Source organism: Lampetra fluviatilis, chromosome 7, assembly GCF_964198595.1.
Source record: "Lampetra fluviatilis chromosome 7, kcLamFluv1.1, whole genome shotgun sequence".
NCBI lineage: Eukaryota > Metazoa > Chordata > Hyperoartia > Petromyzontiformes > Petromyzontidae > Lampetra > Lampetra fluviatilis.
This window is the reverse complement of record NC_136281.1, coordinates 1750139-1769045: the sequence shown is the minus strand read 5'-3', so window position 1 is coordinate 1769045 and position 18907 is coordinate 1750139. Positions and strand designations below refer to the sequence as shown.

Below are 18907 nucleotides of genomic sequence, written 5' to 3'. Positions count from 1 at the left end.
TACCCCTGGCTCCGGGCACTACCCGGTGCAGAAGGCATACAGGCAAGTGGAACACGTGGGTGTGGGTGTTCCACATGACCGAGTGTGCACTTGCCGATGATGCCCAAAAAAGCTCTCATTGTTTTGTGCCAAAAGAATATCAAGGAACATCCCTCTGAAATAGAATGTAAGGCAACTAATTAAAACACAACACGTCTGTTAACAAACAGAGATGCAATGGGACATTCGTGCCAACTATTTCCCTTCCCTGCTCGGATCTTTCTCGACCAAATTTGAAAATAGTTTTGCCATAAAGATTTCACAAATAGGAACAAAATGAACACAAAGTGCTGCTGTATAGCCAAAACGGGTCAGTCTTTGGCAGTGTCACACTTATTAGAAGGCCTGGAGTTCAAATCCCCGATCAGAGGTCAATTGACGCGTTTGCCACCTGTCCTGGCGTTTCCTAGGATTGTCCTCTTTTTCAGATCGTGCTCCTGAGAAATACATTTTTTAAAAACCCAAGCTGTTGTAAATTACATTAAAATACCTAACTTCCAACTATGGATTTTATGTAATTCTCCCCTCTTGAGATACAGGTTGTTTCCCTCGCTTTATGTGGTAGATGCATTCCAAGAAAAGGGTGCACGAGGCGACACAGCACGAGACAGCTGCCTGCTGAGTAGCGCATACAAAGACAAAGCTCCCCCGTATAGCCTTAACATACTGTAGGGGCAAGTGCTGTTAGCGAGCACCTATAAAGGCCGGCACGGTACACTAGGGGGTGGGTGGCCAACACCATGCCCGGCCGCCTTTGTCTCCCTAGCGGCGATGTTTACACATCGCACCAGGTACTCATTTGAGGCTGAGTCGACCTAGGGGAGGCCCAGGGCCGGTTCAGATAATCGTCACTGGTGTTGGCCATGAGCGGGAATCGAACCCGGGTCGCCAGGTTCGTAGTGCAGCACGCTAACCGCTACACTACCGCTCCCCATATAGCGAATTTTTGGCAGCAAATAGGTTTGCCACATATACACGAAATCGCACGAACCGAACCCACGTAAAGCGAGGGAAACCTGTATTCTTCTTCTGCCCATTTTCTTCCTGGGTTATTTGGTACCTCCGAGGTGGCAACCCTATCAATCACCATGGGAGGTGCAAAGTCAAAGGTCAGAGTGATTTTCTGCGTTAATGAGAATTGAGGCGGTGATCATCTCCCGTTCACAGTCCTGAGCCAGTGGTCAACATTTCACATTCCTACTGCGGGGAGAGGATCTCTCCAAACGACACCACTCTTAACTCCCCCACAGTAGGTACACATTGTACCGATCCTGGAGGGTTGATGAGCTGTGTCAACCCCCAAACTGCACCTCCGATTAGCACGGTTGGCTGTGTACGGTGCGAAAGAAGTTCAACGTACAACCTGGATTTTAACTCGCAATTTTCTGATCACGTGACCCTGAGCACATGGTTTGTTTGACGTTGTAGTAAAACGTTAAATTGTTCCCACGAACCCACTGAATACAACACATTAAAGGTGATATATTGCAAATAATGCACATGAAGACAAAATTCGGTTTATTATAAAGTGGGCATTTATTATTTCAGACATTTCATACATTATTCTTAAAACACACTAATATTGGCGGTACAAACTATCTTTCAGGCCACATAACAAGTTTGGCAGCTTTCAACAATGCAGTAAAAAATACCGTATGATTTCTTCAATGAACCGTATATGTGAAATGATTACTGTACTCGGTGCATCCTGATTGTTTGCTGATTTTTTACTGAAAGCGTACACGCAATGTGCACGTTGTTGTTTTCCATTTAAATCTCACTTCGCAGAAATAGTCGTGAGCGTTCTTGTTGGAAATGGGATGTTTTCATATGTACAAATCAAAGATTTACCCATTGATGTTCTCGTGTAAACAGGTTTCAAATCAACAATGGACGAATTGGGTAAAACAAGGATACATTTGATAATGCGATTTGTGTGGAATGTACTTTTTCCATCTGCTAACATTTTTCGGGGGAAATATCTTTAATGAAAACATTTCAGTGGGGAATTTAACTGACTACATCATCCAATGAATTATTTCACATAAGCATAGTAGCCTTTAAAAGTTGGTGAAAGGCCAATATATTTTTCCTACTGAAATACTTATTCAATCCAACCTTGATGAGGTCACCTCCATTACTCATCACCCTCAATACTCACCACCTCCCTGCTCCTGTTCAGCTGATTTCCCTTAAAAGTTATGACTTTTATGTGCCTCCATATTTCTCTTTTAATGGCCATAAAGTTAACGCCATCCAGAATAAGCGACATGCTATTTTTTTTTTTGGGGGGGGGGGGGGTGAACATGGCATCCAAATATGACATGTAGAAAGACCCGACACATCCACATTAAAATATGGAAATTGGTGATCGGGAAAGAATCGTCGCTAACAGAGCTCATCTGTCACTTTCTCTTAAAAAAAACCACGATGGTTCAGCCCCCTGGCTTTGTGTTTCGTCCCACACCCGATCAGAATAAATGGGTAATTTTAGAAATAAATACTTATTTACAATCATACAGATTTCCTTTTTCATTCCTGAAGCAGCACAATACCACCAACTGGAGAGTAATCAGAATCATACACAATTGACATTGACATGAAAATAAATAATTTAATTCATACATAACAAAACGTTATCTACAGTGGACTCAATCTTTCAGTTCTGAAACCTGAATATGATTCCCAGGTGAGCTGGATGTTATGTGTAAAAATTTTGCTAAGAAATTTGCCGCACATTGCTGTTTACAATCAACTCTTTGGACACGCATTGGTCTTGCAAACTTGACAAGATGTCAATGTAAAAAAAAATGCAAGTATAAAATGATTTCTTAAATAGTCCGTATATGTGTTTTTTTTCCATTAATTTCAAGCATATAAAGATAACATTGCAAGTTTGACGTAACATCTTATATTTCTACTCTACATTTATCAAAATGCAACAACATCCATTATTAACACCTCAAGCATCCAACATCTTCAGCATTTTACCGAGGTACTGTATACTTTGGAAGTTTAATCAACAGATGGCATCAGTCATACGTTGAGAATAATGCGTAACAATTGCTTAATCACCACAGCTATATGTTAGAGGGGAGTCCACTGCCGTATCTGAAGTTGAAATATGAAATTGCTGTGTGGAGTCCCCTGTGACGTCGTTACATTTCTTGTACTCTAGCTTTGCTTCGGATAAAGCTGCGTCACTTGGAACGAGTGATTCCTGGTGAGTTCTACATTTGTGTGAAGGTATACAGAAGTATAACCCAAACGTTACATTGAATACACCCTCCATTAATGTGGTTATGTTTCAGCCAATCACTCGCTGAATATTGATCGAAGCATTTGCAAGGTAGCTTTGGGAAAATATCTGGTACAATGGCTGGTACCTTTGTCTCGTTCAGGTTTCATCTAAGAATCTGTAAACAGAGGGGAATAGAGTGAATTGTCACCGGCGTGGAAATATTAAACGTGAACGAGCAATATTTGTAGTTCTTTTTCAAGATGAAGGTGTAAAAAACAAACTCATAGAAGCCTCACCTTTGCAGCCGTACTTGAGGTCTGAAAAGTAAATCATCTCCTGGGAGAACACAAAGAGCCCAAGCCGACCACCCGCAAATGTTTTGTCGTAGATGGGTCCCGAGTCAGCCAAGACCTGCTTTCCCTCGTGCATCACAACCCTGCAATAAAAGCAGATGAGAACGGCGCAAGTTATGAAATCGACCATGAGCCACTTTGCGAACAAACTCAGAAGGAATGATGGGTTTGTGTAATGCGGTGGTCTGGATATTGCATTTTAGGGGTGAGTCATGGCGCACGTTGTGACACCTTCGGTTGTTTAGTCTACTCGGGCGTTTGGCTGGACAATGCGGCTTTTGTAACGGCGTGGAAAAAAAAGATAGAGTCTGCGGTGGTCTGGGGCGCAACGCACTTGAGGTGTTGTGTTACCGTCGGCAGAAAATTTTAACATTTTCACCGCAGTCCATAACAATTCCTCAAATGAAACAGTCCGATGAAAAGTGCCGTGACATTTCTATTTTATTGTAGCTGCCTCAGATGTAGTTTTATTACATTCGTCTCTGATTTATAAATCACTCGTCTCTGAACAAATTACGCCAGCTATGAGTACACTGGTACCGGCCAGTGGAAAGTTTCTCACATTCCAAGAGGGGTTTCCTGCACCGTGTCACTTCACTTCTACTCTCGCCTGCGGTGTGCCCATTTGCCCTCTGCTATCTGCTCAGGCGACGGCTGCTCCATCACAGCCACAGGGCCGTCTTACCGAGGGCTGCAACCCCCCGGGGCCTCGGATTTCAAACCCCCACCCCACTGCCTTACCCCCAAAATATTTGCTGCTTTGTAACTGTTGAAACACAATCTTGGAGCACGATGATATAGGCAATGTTGTTTTTAAATAATAGCATCGTGCCAATGATTTTTAGTGTGCCTGACACAATGATCTGGCTTCCACCACCTCAAAGTAAATCTGTTGCTATTCTAAAACAACATCAGGCATACTAAGAAGAAGACTGCAAGTTACATGCAGACATTAAAATAGTTTGTTAGTTTTAACGTTGATATAGCTTTACAATTTGTACAATACATTTAAAAGCAAGTACTAAAGTAACCAAGGTAAACAGTGCTTGACAATCGACATTGGAGGTGGTGATGTACTGTATGTTGAACTTCTTTCGCACCGTGCATCGCCAACCGTGCTAATCGGAGGTGTGGGGGGAGAGAAACAAACTAAACACGAAAAGCTGTTCTAAAGAAATTGGTTTTCAATCGAGATGATTTAAAAGTGGATAGCTCCAGTGGCTTCCTAATGTCGGAAGGAAGAGCGTTCCAGACGGCCGGAGAAGCGCATTTGAAAAGCGTGCGGTGCAGTGACCGTCTTCGTTCGATGGCGAGCCAAAAGCCGCTGTGAGGATGATCGGAGTTCACGTGATGATTTATGTTCCTTGACGAGATCAGCGAGGTATTGTGGTTTATTTGTGGCAAGCACTTTGTGTGCAATGAGTGCGTTTGTAATGAGTGGTAAAAGTTAAGAGGGGGCCCACAATCTATAACAGCCTCGGGCTCCCATCAAACTAAACTGAACCCGCCACCCAGAGACCGGTTGTGTGGGTTACATGACCCAACAACGCAGCACACACCCTCTCACACACTCGGTGCCTCGGCTGCGGCTGTTACTGTCACCCTTACAAGCTGGAGCGTAAGAAAGTTAATGAAGAACGCACTCCCAAAAAATATGGAGCAATAAACATGACTGCGACCGCAAGAATGAAGGCAGGGATTTAAAAAAAAAACACGCTCGGACACGCTTAACGGGACTGATGCAAGCTGGACACCCTGGGCACTTGAGCTGCCTCTCTGTTTTGTTGTGTTTTTTATTAAATTGACCTTGTATTTCCCACACTTTCTCCGTCCTGGTGACAACACACTCTTATATCGAAGTATACGGACTTCGGCTCAGACTGCAATTAACCAGATGCCTTTGAAGTGAAAGCTTCACGAGCGGTGTGAGTGAGTACCTGATGAAGCCAGTCTTGGGTCTGTGGACAAGATGCCACCTGTAGGCTGTGAAGTCTTTCCAGCCGATCACCTTAGGGTCGTGCCACAGAGTGCGCACCTACAATAGCAGCAGCAGCACGCCGTGTTAGCATTGCGCATCAAACACCGACCACTAGTTTTCACGCGGAAGATTTCCATAAAACATGTTCTACTTTAGATATGTTACAAGGCTATTTTAGGGAAAGTGCGGAACGCCAAACATCGGTGGCGAGTGACATTAACGGGTCTTGCCTTCCAACTGGCACTGACCAGCGTGGTGAAGTATGTTTAAAAAAACTGCAATGATTGACATGGCCTTGGGAAATTTGTTATAGGAATGGAATTGTAAAATCTTAGTCCAATGTATAGAGAAACATTTTTAATATGACAGACACGGAGCAGTATGCGCAAACGTTACGTTACCTAAACGAACGCAATAAACATACGTAATTTTTAATGATAACAAACCGGGACGTTTTGTACATTTGTATTCATAAATTGGGAAAATCGTATCCACGTTTGTTCAATGTTATTGTGTGGTTACCAGGTTACCAGTGTCTGAGTGTGCGTCACCGGACATAGGCGACAGTTTAGGAATTATTCGTGAAAATGCTTGTGATACAAAAAGCTCTTACTGTTTTAAACACATCGGACATATTTCATTCCAACTATTTAACATTTGCCCAGCTAAATTCCAGAGCGGTGCATTTCGGTGTGATGTGGTGCACTGTTGCAAGGTGTGGCTGTATGTGATGTGACAGCTCTTAGCTAAAAGGAATGCATTTAAATGCTGATAGTAAGTGTTCGTGTGTAAGTGATATTTATTGAACAGTAAGTGTATGTGTGTAAGTGATATTTATGGGATAGCAAGTGTACGTATCGCACCTCCGATTAGCACGGTTGGCTACGTACGGTGTGAAAGAAGTTCAACATGTGTGCAGGTGACGTTAATTGGATGGGAGTTAAAAGTGTACGATGGTATGAGCTGGAATGTGTGATGGGGTAGTTTGAAAATACAGCGTGTTCGTGAAGGAATCGTCTGTTTATTAACTCGTTAAAACTCGCACAGCAGTTTGAGCTGGGTCGACACAACTAGACACGCACGACGAACGGCTCGTATGAAGATTCCATCGTGCGAGTTCACATCCCTCGAGACCTCCACGTCTCCGCCACGGGGTGGCGACGAGGGCCCTCGCGATATTTGAGATTTTCGCTGACACCCCCCTGCCTGTTGTTATGTGCGGCCGAAGGCCGCTCAAGCTTTTAGGTTTAAAAAAATGAGCAGCAAAAATTGTAATCGCACCGTTCAAAACGCTCTCTGCAGTTGCTTAATAATGATACCTCTTTGAACACTCTGTACAATACATGAATTTTATACAGTGCATTCATGTATTTCACTCCAGGCGAAGCAACGTTTGGTTGGATAAGAGTCATGTTGTCGCTTTTGTGATATTTTCTCACTCCCCCTTCCTCCCTCCCTCTGCTTAAGTAGAAAATGCCCCCCGCCCCCCAAATGAATACACTCTCTTACAGGGAGAGTCTCCAGCCCAGAGGACACAGCCCGCAGACTGCACCCATTCGAATCTACTCTCTCCTGCAACAACGGGCGTCCAATCAAATCCAATAAAATAAAAAGAGACTTGTGTCGTGGCGAGGTTTCGGCGTTACCTGTCCAGGGGTGTCCCCCGTGTGCCAGAGCGCGTTGCGAAGGTTCTCGCTCGGTCCCGTGGACGAGTTGACGACCTTGATCTGCAGGCCGGCGTAGCCGTGCGCCACCGTCGGCTTGTTCTGCCAGTAGGTCTGCGTCACCTGCTTCCACATGACGACGTAGAAGCGGCCGCTCGACTGGTAGCCGAACACGAAGCCGGCGTAGTCGTCGTCGAGCTCCGTGTTTACAAACAAAGTGCCGCTGAAGTCTACGCCGTTGAACTCGTCGTACCCTGGAGAGGGGGGGAAAAACGTTAAGATTGTGTTCACCACAAAGTACGTGTGGGACTTCGAGGTAAAGGCGCCGCCCCGCGATCGTTTGCGCACGTCGCTGCTGGTGGAAGAGTCTCCACCGGAAGGAGGTCTGAAGAGCCCCAATTCCCCTTCCACGCTGGCCACTTGTCTCGGACGAGGTAGGAGTACCCATACTGCACCTCTCCGCATAGACACGACCTGCCGTCCAACCGTGGTGCACCCATGCATATTGCCAGCAGATCGAACCAGTGACCTCTGGATTGCAAGTTCAGATTGCGGCCCATGATACCACGGCACCATCCTGGCTATAAGTTCACAAATTCACGAAAGATATCTGTTCATTTCTTTCAAAAAACTTTACTGACTAAATAGGCGGTATCATTACAATGTTTTTTTTATAATTACGACACGAATAAAAGTCTTTGAACAGTTGACGCAGCATGGACGACGTAAACATCGCAGAACAGCTCAACAAGAGACGTGTTTCTTACTCCGAGGTGCGACATTGAGGAATGAATGAGGGCGATCGTGATCAACTCACCGATGGCCATCCCTGGGTCGCTGTTGACCGTCTGCACGAGCTCCTTGCCCTGGTGGCGCACCGCCCAGTTCGGGTCGATCTGAGCTGTGCCCTTGGGGTCGAGGGGAACCACCTGGAACTTACGCAGGTCTGTCCGGAAAATAGCCGCATTCTCAGGGCAGTTGTCCTCAACGTCCGGTATTCCGTCGTTGTCAAAGTCATATTTGCAGGCATCGCCTCGCCCATCGCCTGTAAATTGACATACAGCAAATACCATGACAACACCGCTGCGGAGGTGATCGCAGTCCTGCTGCATAGCTTTAAACGAACCCCACACGGAGGGGTACATGGTACACGTTGTTCGTGAAGAAGAGATGGTTAATCCCGTGGATTTTATCTCTCTCGTACATCTTTATGAGCAATAAATGTTAAACAAATTCCTTTTTTGTGACTTCATGGAACAAAGCGAGATCCTGCTTTGAGCGCCGTTAGCATCGTATCGTACATCATGCACGGCGTTTTACGGCAGGTAATTATACTGTTGTGGAATTATTCGATGAATCATGGGAGACTCATCGCGTGTTGCCCGATTTCTAGCAGGCAGAGATGACTCTTTCCCCCCCCCCCCCCCCCTGTGTGTGTGTCTGCATGCGCTCTCCACCAGTGTTTATTTCGGGAACAAAATTACGGAGGAACACGAGAATAGGTTTAGATTTAAAGTTTTCGTGACTGCAGGGATTTATATTCTTGGTTCTTTCGTGACTTTACCGAAAGAACCAAGAATATGATCATAGGTATCTGGTGTGGACCAATATGTTTCATGGACAATGCACATATTATCAGAATATGTTTTTTGTTTGCATTCTGACCACAAGCATTGTGGTTAATGCAGACATGATTCCTTGTAAACGGTTTCAGTTTGGTGTTTTAACATCTTAACACCTGTTTTGTTGCCAGAAAAAAAGGGGAAAAACCTATTATCATATTTTGGTACTGGAAAAGGAGGTCCCATGATAGGGGAGGGACATATTTGGCAATGGGTTTTCATTTTAGTCAAAGTCAGCGATGACTATGATTGGATGAAAATCATCAGGCATACTGATCACCACGGCTACCCACCAACGCGTGCAGTTTAATGAGTGTGGATCAATATGCAAAGTAAGGTAATCTAGTAAACCATAAACGGTGCTTGTCTCTATGTTTATATAAAAAAATCGAGTTAGTTAACTGATTTGCTGACCTGATTGTATTGAGGGGAGGGGAACATGCACACCCCTCACACCGACATTTAATAGCAGCGGAGAACGGGCTACATTCTTGACTGCTTTCGTCTACTGGACTAATACAATGACTACATAAATGATCGGGGTAAGATTTGACGACAACATTCACAGGTTGCTGTTGTTGACCGGACTAAGACTACGATGAAATATGAAATGCTGACTAGATCAGCACAGCTCGGCAGCACGCGTAGCACGGGGAGGATGTCACCAGCAAGCCCCGGGGCTCCCTAAGGTCCACAACATCACTGACAGGGGAGAGCTCTCCGCTATTGTTACGACGATTTGTATTAATTTTACATTTATTGAGATTAAACTTGGGAGCCTGATCTCCATTAGAGTTATATCATCGATCAACTTGATTCATTTCGAATATCTCTCTTATGAAGATGAATGACACGGAATGATAAGGCATGGGATATTCGACATCAGTCCACATGCTGTGTGTGGTCAGTGTGCAGCCCAGGGTATCTTGTAAAAGACCCTCGGGGTACGAGTACTCTTTTTATAAGTACAGCACTTTATTATTTTGACAGGTGCTAATTTCATCAACAATTTAAATGGAATTTTGCAGATTTGCATAGCCAAGTGGTAAACAGTGAGGGAATTACTAAAGCACTTATGTTGTGAGGGAATTAACTTAAAATATATAACAAGGAGCAAGTAGCCTGATGCCTGTAATTATGTGCGCTTTATGTCCACTACAAGTATGTGCGAGTACTTGTTAACGTGCACAAGTGTGCTTGTGTGTGTGTCTTTGTCACTGTGGGGAGCGGTGGTGTAGTGGCCAGTGCCCTGCGCTACAAACCCAGCGGAGCTGCTTTCGATTCCCGACCATGCGCAACATCAGTGACAATATCTGAACCGGTACTGGGCCTCCCCTAGGTTATCTCTACCTTAAATAAGTACCTGGAATGATGTTTAAACATCGGAACGGGGGAGACAAAGGTTGCCTGAAGTGCTGCTGGCCAAACCACCCCCTTCGTGCAATGTGCCGGCCTTCATAGGTACTCGCTAATAGCTCTTGCTCCAACAGTCAATAAGCCTATACGGGGGATCTTTGTCTTTGTGTGTCTACGTGCGTGTTGTACCATCAGAGTCGAGTTGGTCAGGGTTTGCCACGAGTCGACAGTTGTCCTTGTCGTCGGGAATTCCATCGTTGTCATCATCCCAATCACAAGCGTCACCTTTGCCATCTTTGTCATGGTCAGCCTGATTAGAGTTTGGCACATAGGGGCAGTTGTCCAAATTGTTTTGATGGCCATCCTCATCAATGTCCTGATTGTTATCACACTTATCTCCAATGAGGTCAGAGTCTGTGTCCATCTGTAAAAACAGAAGAATTAAGTGTTATCCGTGCACAATGTTACGCCCGTGCTAGCTAGCCAGTTATCCCATGCACCATTGTCATGTGCTGCAGGGACAAAGCTGGCCTATAAACACGTTAAATCATCCGCGACTTCCCTGCTACATTTGCGCAGAAGACAGCAGAAGACAGGAGCTAAATTAATCTATAATGCGGGTTTTTGTGGGGTTAGATCATGTAAATATAAATGTATCGTTAAACCCGCCACCACCCGACACAGCTAATTAGTAAGGTTTGTCACGTAAACAGAACATGCCAATTGCTGATGCTAGTTGTAAGTACTGGCGAAACGTTGTACTCGGATTATAAATGTGGTGGATTTACTTTCCAATGTACTAGCAACGAATTGACATGTTCTGTTTACATGACACACCTTACTAATTGTCTGTGCCGGGTGGTGGCGGGTTTAACGACACATTTATATATTTATGCGATCTAACCCAAAAAAAAACTGCATTATGGATAGCATCAGAAAAATTAATCATTGGGATTAACATATATTTTTTATGATGCATCTCAAAATTCCTTACAAAAACACATAGGGAACAACTTAAAATTTCAGGGTAAACATTCCAGGGAAAAAATATCGGCAGCAAGCTGTGGAACATATGATGGAGAGAAGTGTGAAAGCAACCGTTGCATCGTGAGGTGCACTGCCAATTGACATTCACCGTGAAAGGGCGAGTTTTTACTGTGATTTGTGATATTATGTGAATACTGTACTGTGCAATACGAACAAAATGGGATAAAATTGTCAGGAATTCATAACGGGGCCAATGAAAGCATGCATATAATTTAACTAACCCCATGCCTATGCTTATAACATGACACAGTTTATCAGTTTACCACCCCCCCCCCCCCCTATTATAAATACATTCCTGCAGAGGGAGCTGGTAGGAACGTTGGGTTGCTCGGTCAATGGCCAGGGTCAACGGCGGCGTGGTATATTCCGCAAAATATGCCCGACTGTGAGGGCGGGCACAAGCCGGCGTGAGTAGGTTAAACGTTGAGTTTTATAAAGGCACCACGGGGTGACCAGCCCCTCCCCACCCAGCCCCTCCCCACCCTCCCCTCTCGACCCAGCCCAACCCCTCCCATTTTAGGATGCACGACGGACGGACACAACAATCCCCTGTGGGCTGGTGGAACCAAGTGGTCCCTACCAGTATGACAAAGCCTACCAGAGGCCGAGGGATCTCATGAGACACATAGGGGGAAGAACCCTCACCTGCTCTGGGTTGTGCTCCAGTGGACAATTGTCGCACATGTCGCCAACACCATCCTTGTCCGTGTCCTTCTGGTCCACGTTATAAATATAAGGACAGTTGTCTTGTTCGTTTAGAATACCTGGGCAATGAAGACAAACAGTTAATGCCCTCGGGTGTTATTGTTTACTTCACCTTGACATTAAACATCGATCAAAACAGCCACCACATCAATGCATTCTGTTATCTGATATCCAACTGTAGCACGATTTCCATGTTGTTGAAATGCATCATGCATGATGGCCCATTCTCGTTTTTTAGCAAATCTCATTCTCGTGAATTACACGTTTGTCTCTGTCATACACTCTTGGTGTTGTGGGGGAAAGCAGGTAATTATTGCTTGTAAACACAAATGACAGTTCTAAAAGTGGATTAATTGATAAACTTGAATAAACATTCAGATATCATGCAGGAGTGGATTGAAAAAGGGCTGCATCTCCATCGTCAGTCTCGTCCATCGGCCATCATCCCTCTATGTGATTTAGGAGGAAGGATAAAATCCGAATTACAAAAATACAATACGTGTAATAAAGCAGAACTATCAAAAATGAGAACAGATTAAGCAGTGTATCATGACCTTCGTGATAAAGTAGCGGTGCAGTGGTTATCAGACAGCATTATGAGTTGATTTCCCTGCAAAAGCAAACATCAATGTCCAGTGATATCTGAACCCCTGAACAATCTCACACTCCCCAGCATGGCACGTTATGGGGAGCCCTTTGTCTAGTGCTGGATTTGACAGAGGGCTGTCAATTATTGTTGTAATAATGAACTTGCTTATTATTTTGAATTGGTATAGGCGCCTTTCAATTGACAAAGAACATGACCTGTGACGACCTCACTGTACAAGATTTGTGGTTGTGATCGGTGTCAGATTACAACGGTGGGCTTGAGGTCAATCTGCCCAAAATCCGAGGCATGGGAGCCTTGATAAAATAAACACGTGACCAGTCTCAGTGCTGCTTAAACGATGGGCAACCTCCATGGCATTCAAAAGGGAAAAATAGTTTTTTTAAAATTACGTGTATATGAATAGACAAACTCAAACCAGGCAACCACTCATCTCTACTGGTGGCCCTAGACAGCATCAGACTTTTCACATTTCTATGCCAGGGTTCAGTTCTTCCACATGAAGACCACTGTTTGCTTGCCACAAAGTCGGTACAATTTACTGGCCACAGAGGGTTGACGGACGGGCTGCGATAACCCCCGACTCGCAATTGACCTCAACATTCCGATTCTGAGCTGCGCGCTCCAATTGCAGGCTTGCCGACATCATGTTTATTTTTTTGTAAGAGGTGACTTAATAACTTGGAGAGACTTGTGTGAGAAGTATTTACTCTGAGTGGGATTGGTTCCAGCTGCACGAGAGCAGAAACGGGGGCAAAAGGGACGGAGGGAAAATTACAAACGAAACAAAAAGGATCTCAGTACACTCCAGTTTATTTGACCAAATTCAGCTGGCTGTGGTTTGCTTAATCCTGGACTTTAGTTGCATTGTGTGTTTATTCGTCACACGGATCTCGTCACCGCATGCATATGTGACCTTGCTCTAACCCCTAATAATAGAGCCATGCTTAAATTATTTAAGTTTCGTTACGGTCACTCTGTCAAACGGCAGCAGTAACCTGTGCAAAAGGAAAGATTTGGTATAAATGACACAATACTATTTGCATAACTGAAAAAAGGAAAGAGAAATATAATTACATTGTGCTCTTCTGACACCATAGGCACCAACTCATTTTAAAATAAAATCCACGCATGGGAATCTCATCATCTAAATCAAATGTGTGTGGCCAAGGATAAAATATCCAAAACCTTTAATGCAGCCAAAAGAGAAATATTAGGTTATTAATGCATTATGCGGTGGGGGGGGGGGCTGAACCCCTAAAAATGCCTTTTCAACCCAACCAACCGTGTAAATAATAGAGCAGCACAGACCAATCACTGACCTTTAAACAAATGAAGACGGAAAAACAATTAGGAGAATATTTTACGCGCACTCTGAACAATTAGTGCACTTCACGTTGCCTGTGATGTGGATGCAAGACGATGCATCCTGGATGTGGAAATTGCTCGATTATCACCAGTGCGAGTGCGAGACGTAGTGAGTGCTGCTTGCTGTCAGTAGCCGGTCTACAGCGCACATGCGGATGCTGTCAGACGCAGCATCAAACGTTGTTGCCAGACATTAAAAAAAAACTGGTAAAAAAATAAAGTGTCCATGGATAACAAGTCACACAAATAATTAATTAAGATGACCAAACTGTCGAGAGTAATGTGACTTATGGCTGGGATATGTTTCAGACTTACAATCAGCTACAAAACCCCTGTAAAACTGGGAAGCAATGCTTTTTTGGAGCACTGCACAAGCTATCTGGAATTGTAATTTGTTAGAAATTCTGATTATTATTATAGCCAACTGAAAAATACATGATGTTAACAAAATTAAAATATACGCTTGTTGGAAAAGCGGAGTCATTTCTATTGTTTAACAAAAGGAGCTGTGTTCTTGTTGGGGCACAGTAGTTGTGCAATGATTCCACGGTGTTATTTGAGATCTCCTTAAGGAGTTTTGAGCTGTGGTTTAGATTTTCAAAGTGAAGAATGCCTTCCCGGAAAGGTCATGTGCACGTGTGGACAACATGACTTTATCGCGCCGTGTGCAGCATGCCAATTGCTCCGATCGACTCGGCTTCGTTTTGAGAAAACGTCTCGGTCATAGGAATCCAGGAGGAAAAAGCAGAAACACGCAACTGTTTTGGGAAGGCCCGCAATTCCAGGAAGGTGTGCAAGCGTTTACTTCCTTCCCTCATGCGTGCACTTGCACAATGTTTTAATAAACGAAAATTTATCGCATGAAGCCCTTCAAGTTATCTGGATGTTTTAAGGCTGTGGTTATGAATTAAAGACAGGCCGTGTGATCTGAGTAATCCCGTTATTCTGAGTATAACAGGATATACACACATATATAACAGGAGCAGGGATTTATTGTATGGTTGTGAATTGGAAATTACTCTCCAAGGTAAAAACGTGCGCGTGTGTGTGTGTGCACGCATCAGCCAGTCGTCTCAGTCAGTCGACCCGTGGCATCTGGGTCTGCTCCGTGACCTCCTGCCAGGGGGCGTTCGACACTTCACGTGGCCTCAAGGTGCACATAGCCTGGCACAAACGTCGTGGTGACGACACAGCCACTTAGTGGCGAATGGCGGTTGTTGTTGTTGCACGCATTCAATGGAGTCGTTGTGATACTCTCTCTCGGCTTGTAGCCATGAAGTTGGATCGTTCTTATGCTTAACAGTTAATTAAAGATGATAGTTTAAAAAAATCCAATGATTTTCAAAGCCTTGAAAGATCGAGGATTGTCGTATCAATAAATTGACGGTATAAAGGATCAATTAATGTGAACATTAAGAGCAGTTGAGTGCTAATTGAGAGATAACTTCATAACGTTATCCACAAATTGTGGATTCTTTTTACAGGTCACACCAGTGCAGGGGCGGCCCGTCCATATAGGCGAACAAGGCGGTCGCCCAAGGCGCCAAGTTAAGTGGGGCGCCAAATTCGACGAAAAAATACAAATTAAATAACGAAGATGTCATGATTTCAATTCGCATGCACGCACAGAGGGAATATCGCTTAAAATTTATTTCTCAACATTTCTGAGAATGTCTTGGTTGGACAGACGGACAGACGGACAAACCTCTGTTGAAAAAAAAATCTGCTAAAAAAACATTAAGCAGAAAATAGGGACAAAATGTTCCTCAGTTTACCAAAAACCTCAGCCTTGATCGGCCCTTCGGGTTCGAGGGTGGGGACGCCGATTGCATGGTTCGCCTAGGGGGCACCAGTTGCTGGCAGCAGCTCGTCAAGGGCCGCCCCTGCACGAGTAATATATAAATCTATAAATTACTCTTGGCTATTACACATATACGCATCTTGATAGACTTTGCAAGCGCAAAAACTACTGGTATGAATTTAGCACCAGATGGAAGCTAATAACACCCAGTTGGTTGTACTCATGACTTCTAGATTAGAAGTTTTCGTGACTGCAAGGATTCATACTCTTTGGTTTTTTCGGTAAAGTGACATAGGTAAAAAATTACAATAAATTAAATCACGACGTTTCGGAGGCACGTCGTGATTTAATTTATTGAATTTTTTTACCTACGTGACTTTACCGAAAAAAACAAAGAGTATGTACTCATTACTTTTAAAGAAATGGCCATTTCAAATCCTCATATATATAATACGCCTTTTAAAAAAGAGAACAATATATATATTATTAATATCTGTTGACATAAAACATGTGCTTTACATGCTATATGCATGATAACATAGTTATAATAGTGCTGCATGCACCAGAATAAAAGTAATACAAAGTTGAAACAACACAAACGTCTATAAAATTGTGGTCTTAAAAATGTAATATACAATCGGTGATGTTTCAGCCAATGGCTCTTCTTCATAGCCACATAGGCCAGAGAGGTAGAATTTATTTAAACTGAAAAAAATGCACTTTCCATTGTCTATAGCAATTGAGACAACAGCTACTCATCCAATTGCTGTTTTTGTTCCCACGTGCATTTGTAAAACCGAGGTTTTTTAGTCTTAGCTCATGAAACCGCAACGTTACGACGTCAGGGGGAAATGGCACGGCGCGGCGCATGAACGATCTCACTCCCTGGTGGGTTGGCGGGTCTGGCCTCGCACTTCTGAACTATTGGCCACTACGATAGCCCCATGACGAATGCTCACGGCATAAATAACCCTCACATTTTCCTACGAATGAATTCAGGAGTGAGTATTTAAAGAAAGTAAAAAAAAATCACGTGGGAAAAGTATACAAGACCAATAAATAGCAAAGCCACAACTATCAAATAAATTATGACAATTGAGACAAACAGTACTGAAAACTTTACACTGTTAACTTTCTCACTTTTCACGTGACACTATCAATGTGTACTAATAATGTTAACTTGATTTTTTAAAATATATCACTAATTATTTTACCATATCAATACTTAAAATACCCATGGCTTGCAGTCCTGCATTTAAAGTGTGGGCTGGGAGAGAGCTGCAAGAGGCTGTGAATTGTGCTTCACCGCTTTCCAGAACTCACTCGTAGTGATAAATAAAAGTTTAAGAGAACAACCCCCCCTCCAACCCCCAGAGAGTGCTCCAATTTTCCAGTCAGGTTTTTTCCCAAGATTTTAGTTTGTAGGTCAATTTTTAACACACCTGGTGTGTTTAAGACTATACATATCCATAACTAAACAATCCAGGCTTGAGGCATTCTGCGAGAAGTTCTATCATCCTGCCGTCCTGTATTCTATGGATTAGAGGCCACACTTGTTTGCCGTTTAATTAAAAGCAAAAGTTGAGGTTGCATCTTATAGTCCAGAAGGTATGTGTGTGTGTGTTGTTGGCCAGATTTGTATAATTTTATTCACACTGGGCATAGGTTTTAGGGTGTGTTTTTGTTTGCTTCTGAAGTGTCCTATCATATAACAAACGTGCTAATAATGGTTTGAGTAGTGGAATAAATGTCCCATATTTGCTTCTATGTAGCTGCGTTTTTACTTCTGAATGATTGTACAGTATAACATATTCGGAATTAATAACCTATGTCACAGATGCTGAATGACTGGGTGAATGCATGCCATTCCATCTAGCCATGTTTTGAATGGACTAGAAACAAGTAAATGTTGACCGAGGGACTTATGGGATCACTGAATAACGCGTTATTATTTTCTCGTTGATTGAAATACAGGCAGGCAGGTGGTTTAGGGGTCACCGAGCATATGTCAGACCTAATACTCTCGAACATTGTATGGCACAAAAATTACCTAAATGCCTGGAAGAAGCAATTGTGTCCTAGAGATAGCTGCATCACTAACATCTCCTAGTCAACTCACTGCTTTAAAAACGTGTGCCACTAACCTAAAGTTAATGGTATCGTTGCAATCAGACACATCATCGGCTGAATGCGAATGCTTCCGTATCAATTACTGCTTGAGGGATACACGCACTCTGATGATCAAAGGTGGGCGATGCTGCACTGGCAGTGGTGTGCAATCACAAACAACAAGCAAGCATCTGTCAATGCTTTGATGCGAATGGTACAGCAGCGTTCAGACAATAAACATTGATAATCTCATGAAGCAAGGAATTGACTGACCCATGCATGATTGGGTAGGCAATGCCTTCAATCACCATAAAACATAACACATGGTAGGTGACAGCAGGATAGTAGTTGAAAATTATTTCATGCATAACAGGAATAAAACTAAGACATCTGTGCCATGATCCACAATACTTGACTAAAGTTGCCACCTCGAGGGTCCAAAAGACCGGGTGATATTATGTAAATAAAATATCTCACAATACCAGAAGAGGGGAGAAATACATGAAAATGCATCGTGTTAAGTGGCATATTAATACCCTAATTTACAAAAACCGTGACTTTCAATGTCCCGGTGAGACTTGGAGATTGTCCAAGGCAGCTGCCTCAACAAGAGAATGATCCTGGGAAAACCCAGGACAAGTGTCAACCGCGTACTCGACAGCTGAATGGGTAAAATGGAACGGGCGTGTTTTACCGTCTCCATCGATGTCCACGGAGCAGGCGTCCCCCTCCCCGTTCCCATCCGTGTCAATCTGCCCCGGGTTGTGGTTGTACGGGCAGTTGTCACAGCGGTCTCCCACGTCATCGCGGTCGTAGTCGTACTGCCTCGGGTTGAACTGCAGTCGGCAGTTGTCCTGTACAGAGACGCCACTGAATATGAATCAACTGTGCTGTTATTATCATGGCCGGGACGTTGCCACGGAGTCACGGTTCGCGCACCGGACCTGCAATCCAGAGGTTCCATTTGATCTCCTGGCTCGGCAGTGGAAACAACGGTCAAGATTTACTACTGTCTAC

General features: G+C 43.8%; 1 protein-coding gene across 1 annotated transcript in view; it reads right to left on the bottom strand.

Annotated features, from left to right (window-relative positions):
• Positions 1-1551: 1551 nt before the first annotated feature.
• Positions 1552-18907, bottom strand: part of LOC144933399 (thrombospondin-1-like) — a 51886-nt gene continuing 34530 nt past the window's right edge. The window contains exons 15-22 of the mRNA XM_078858118.1: positions 18585-18744; positions 11946-12064; positions 10443-10677; positions 8093-8320; positions 7258-7529; positions 5571-5668; positions 3577-3716; positions 1552-3455 (exon numbers count right to left, since the gene is read on the bottom strand). Coding sequence (XP_078714244.1) covers positions 3448-3455; positions 3577-3716; positions 5571-5668; positions 7258-7529; positions 8093-8320; positions 10443-10677; positions 11946-12064; positions 18585-18744 — 1260 coding nt within the window. The 3' untranslated portion in view covers positions 1552-3447. The remainder of the gene's footprint in view (positions 3456-3576; positions 3717-5570; positions 5669-7257; positions 7530-8092; positions 8321-10442; positions 10678-11945; positions 12065-18584; positions 18745-18907) is intronic.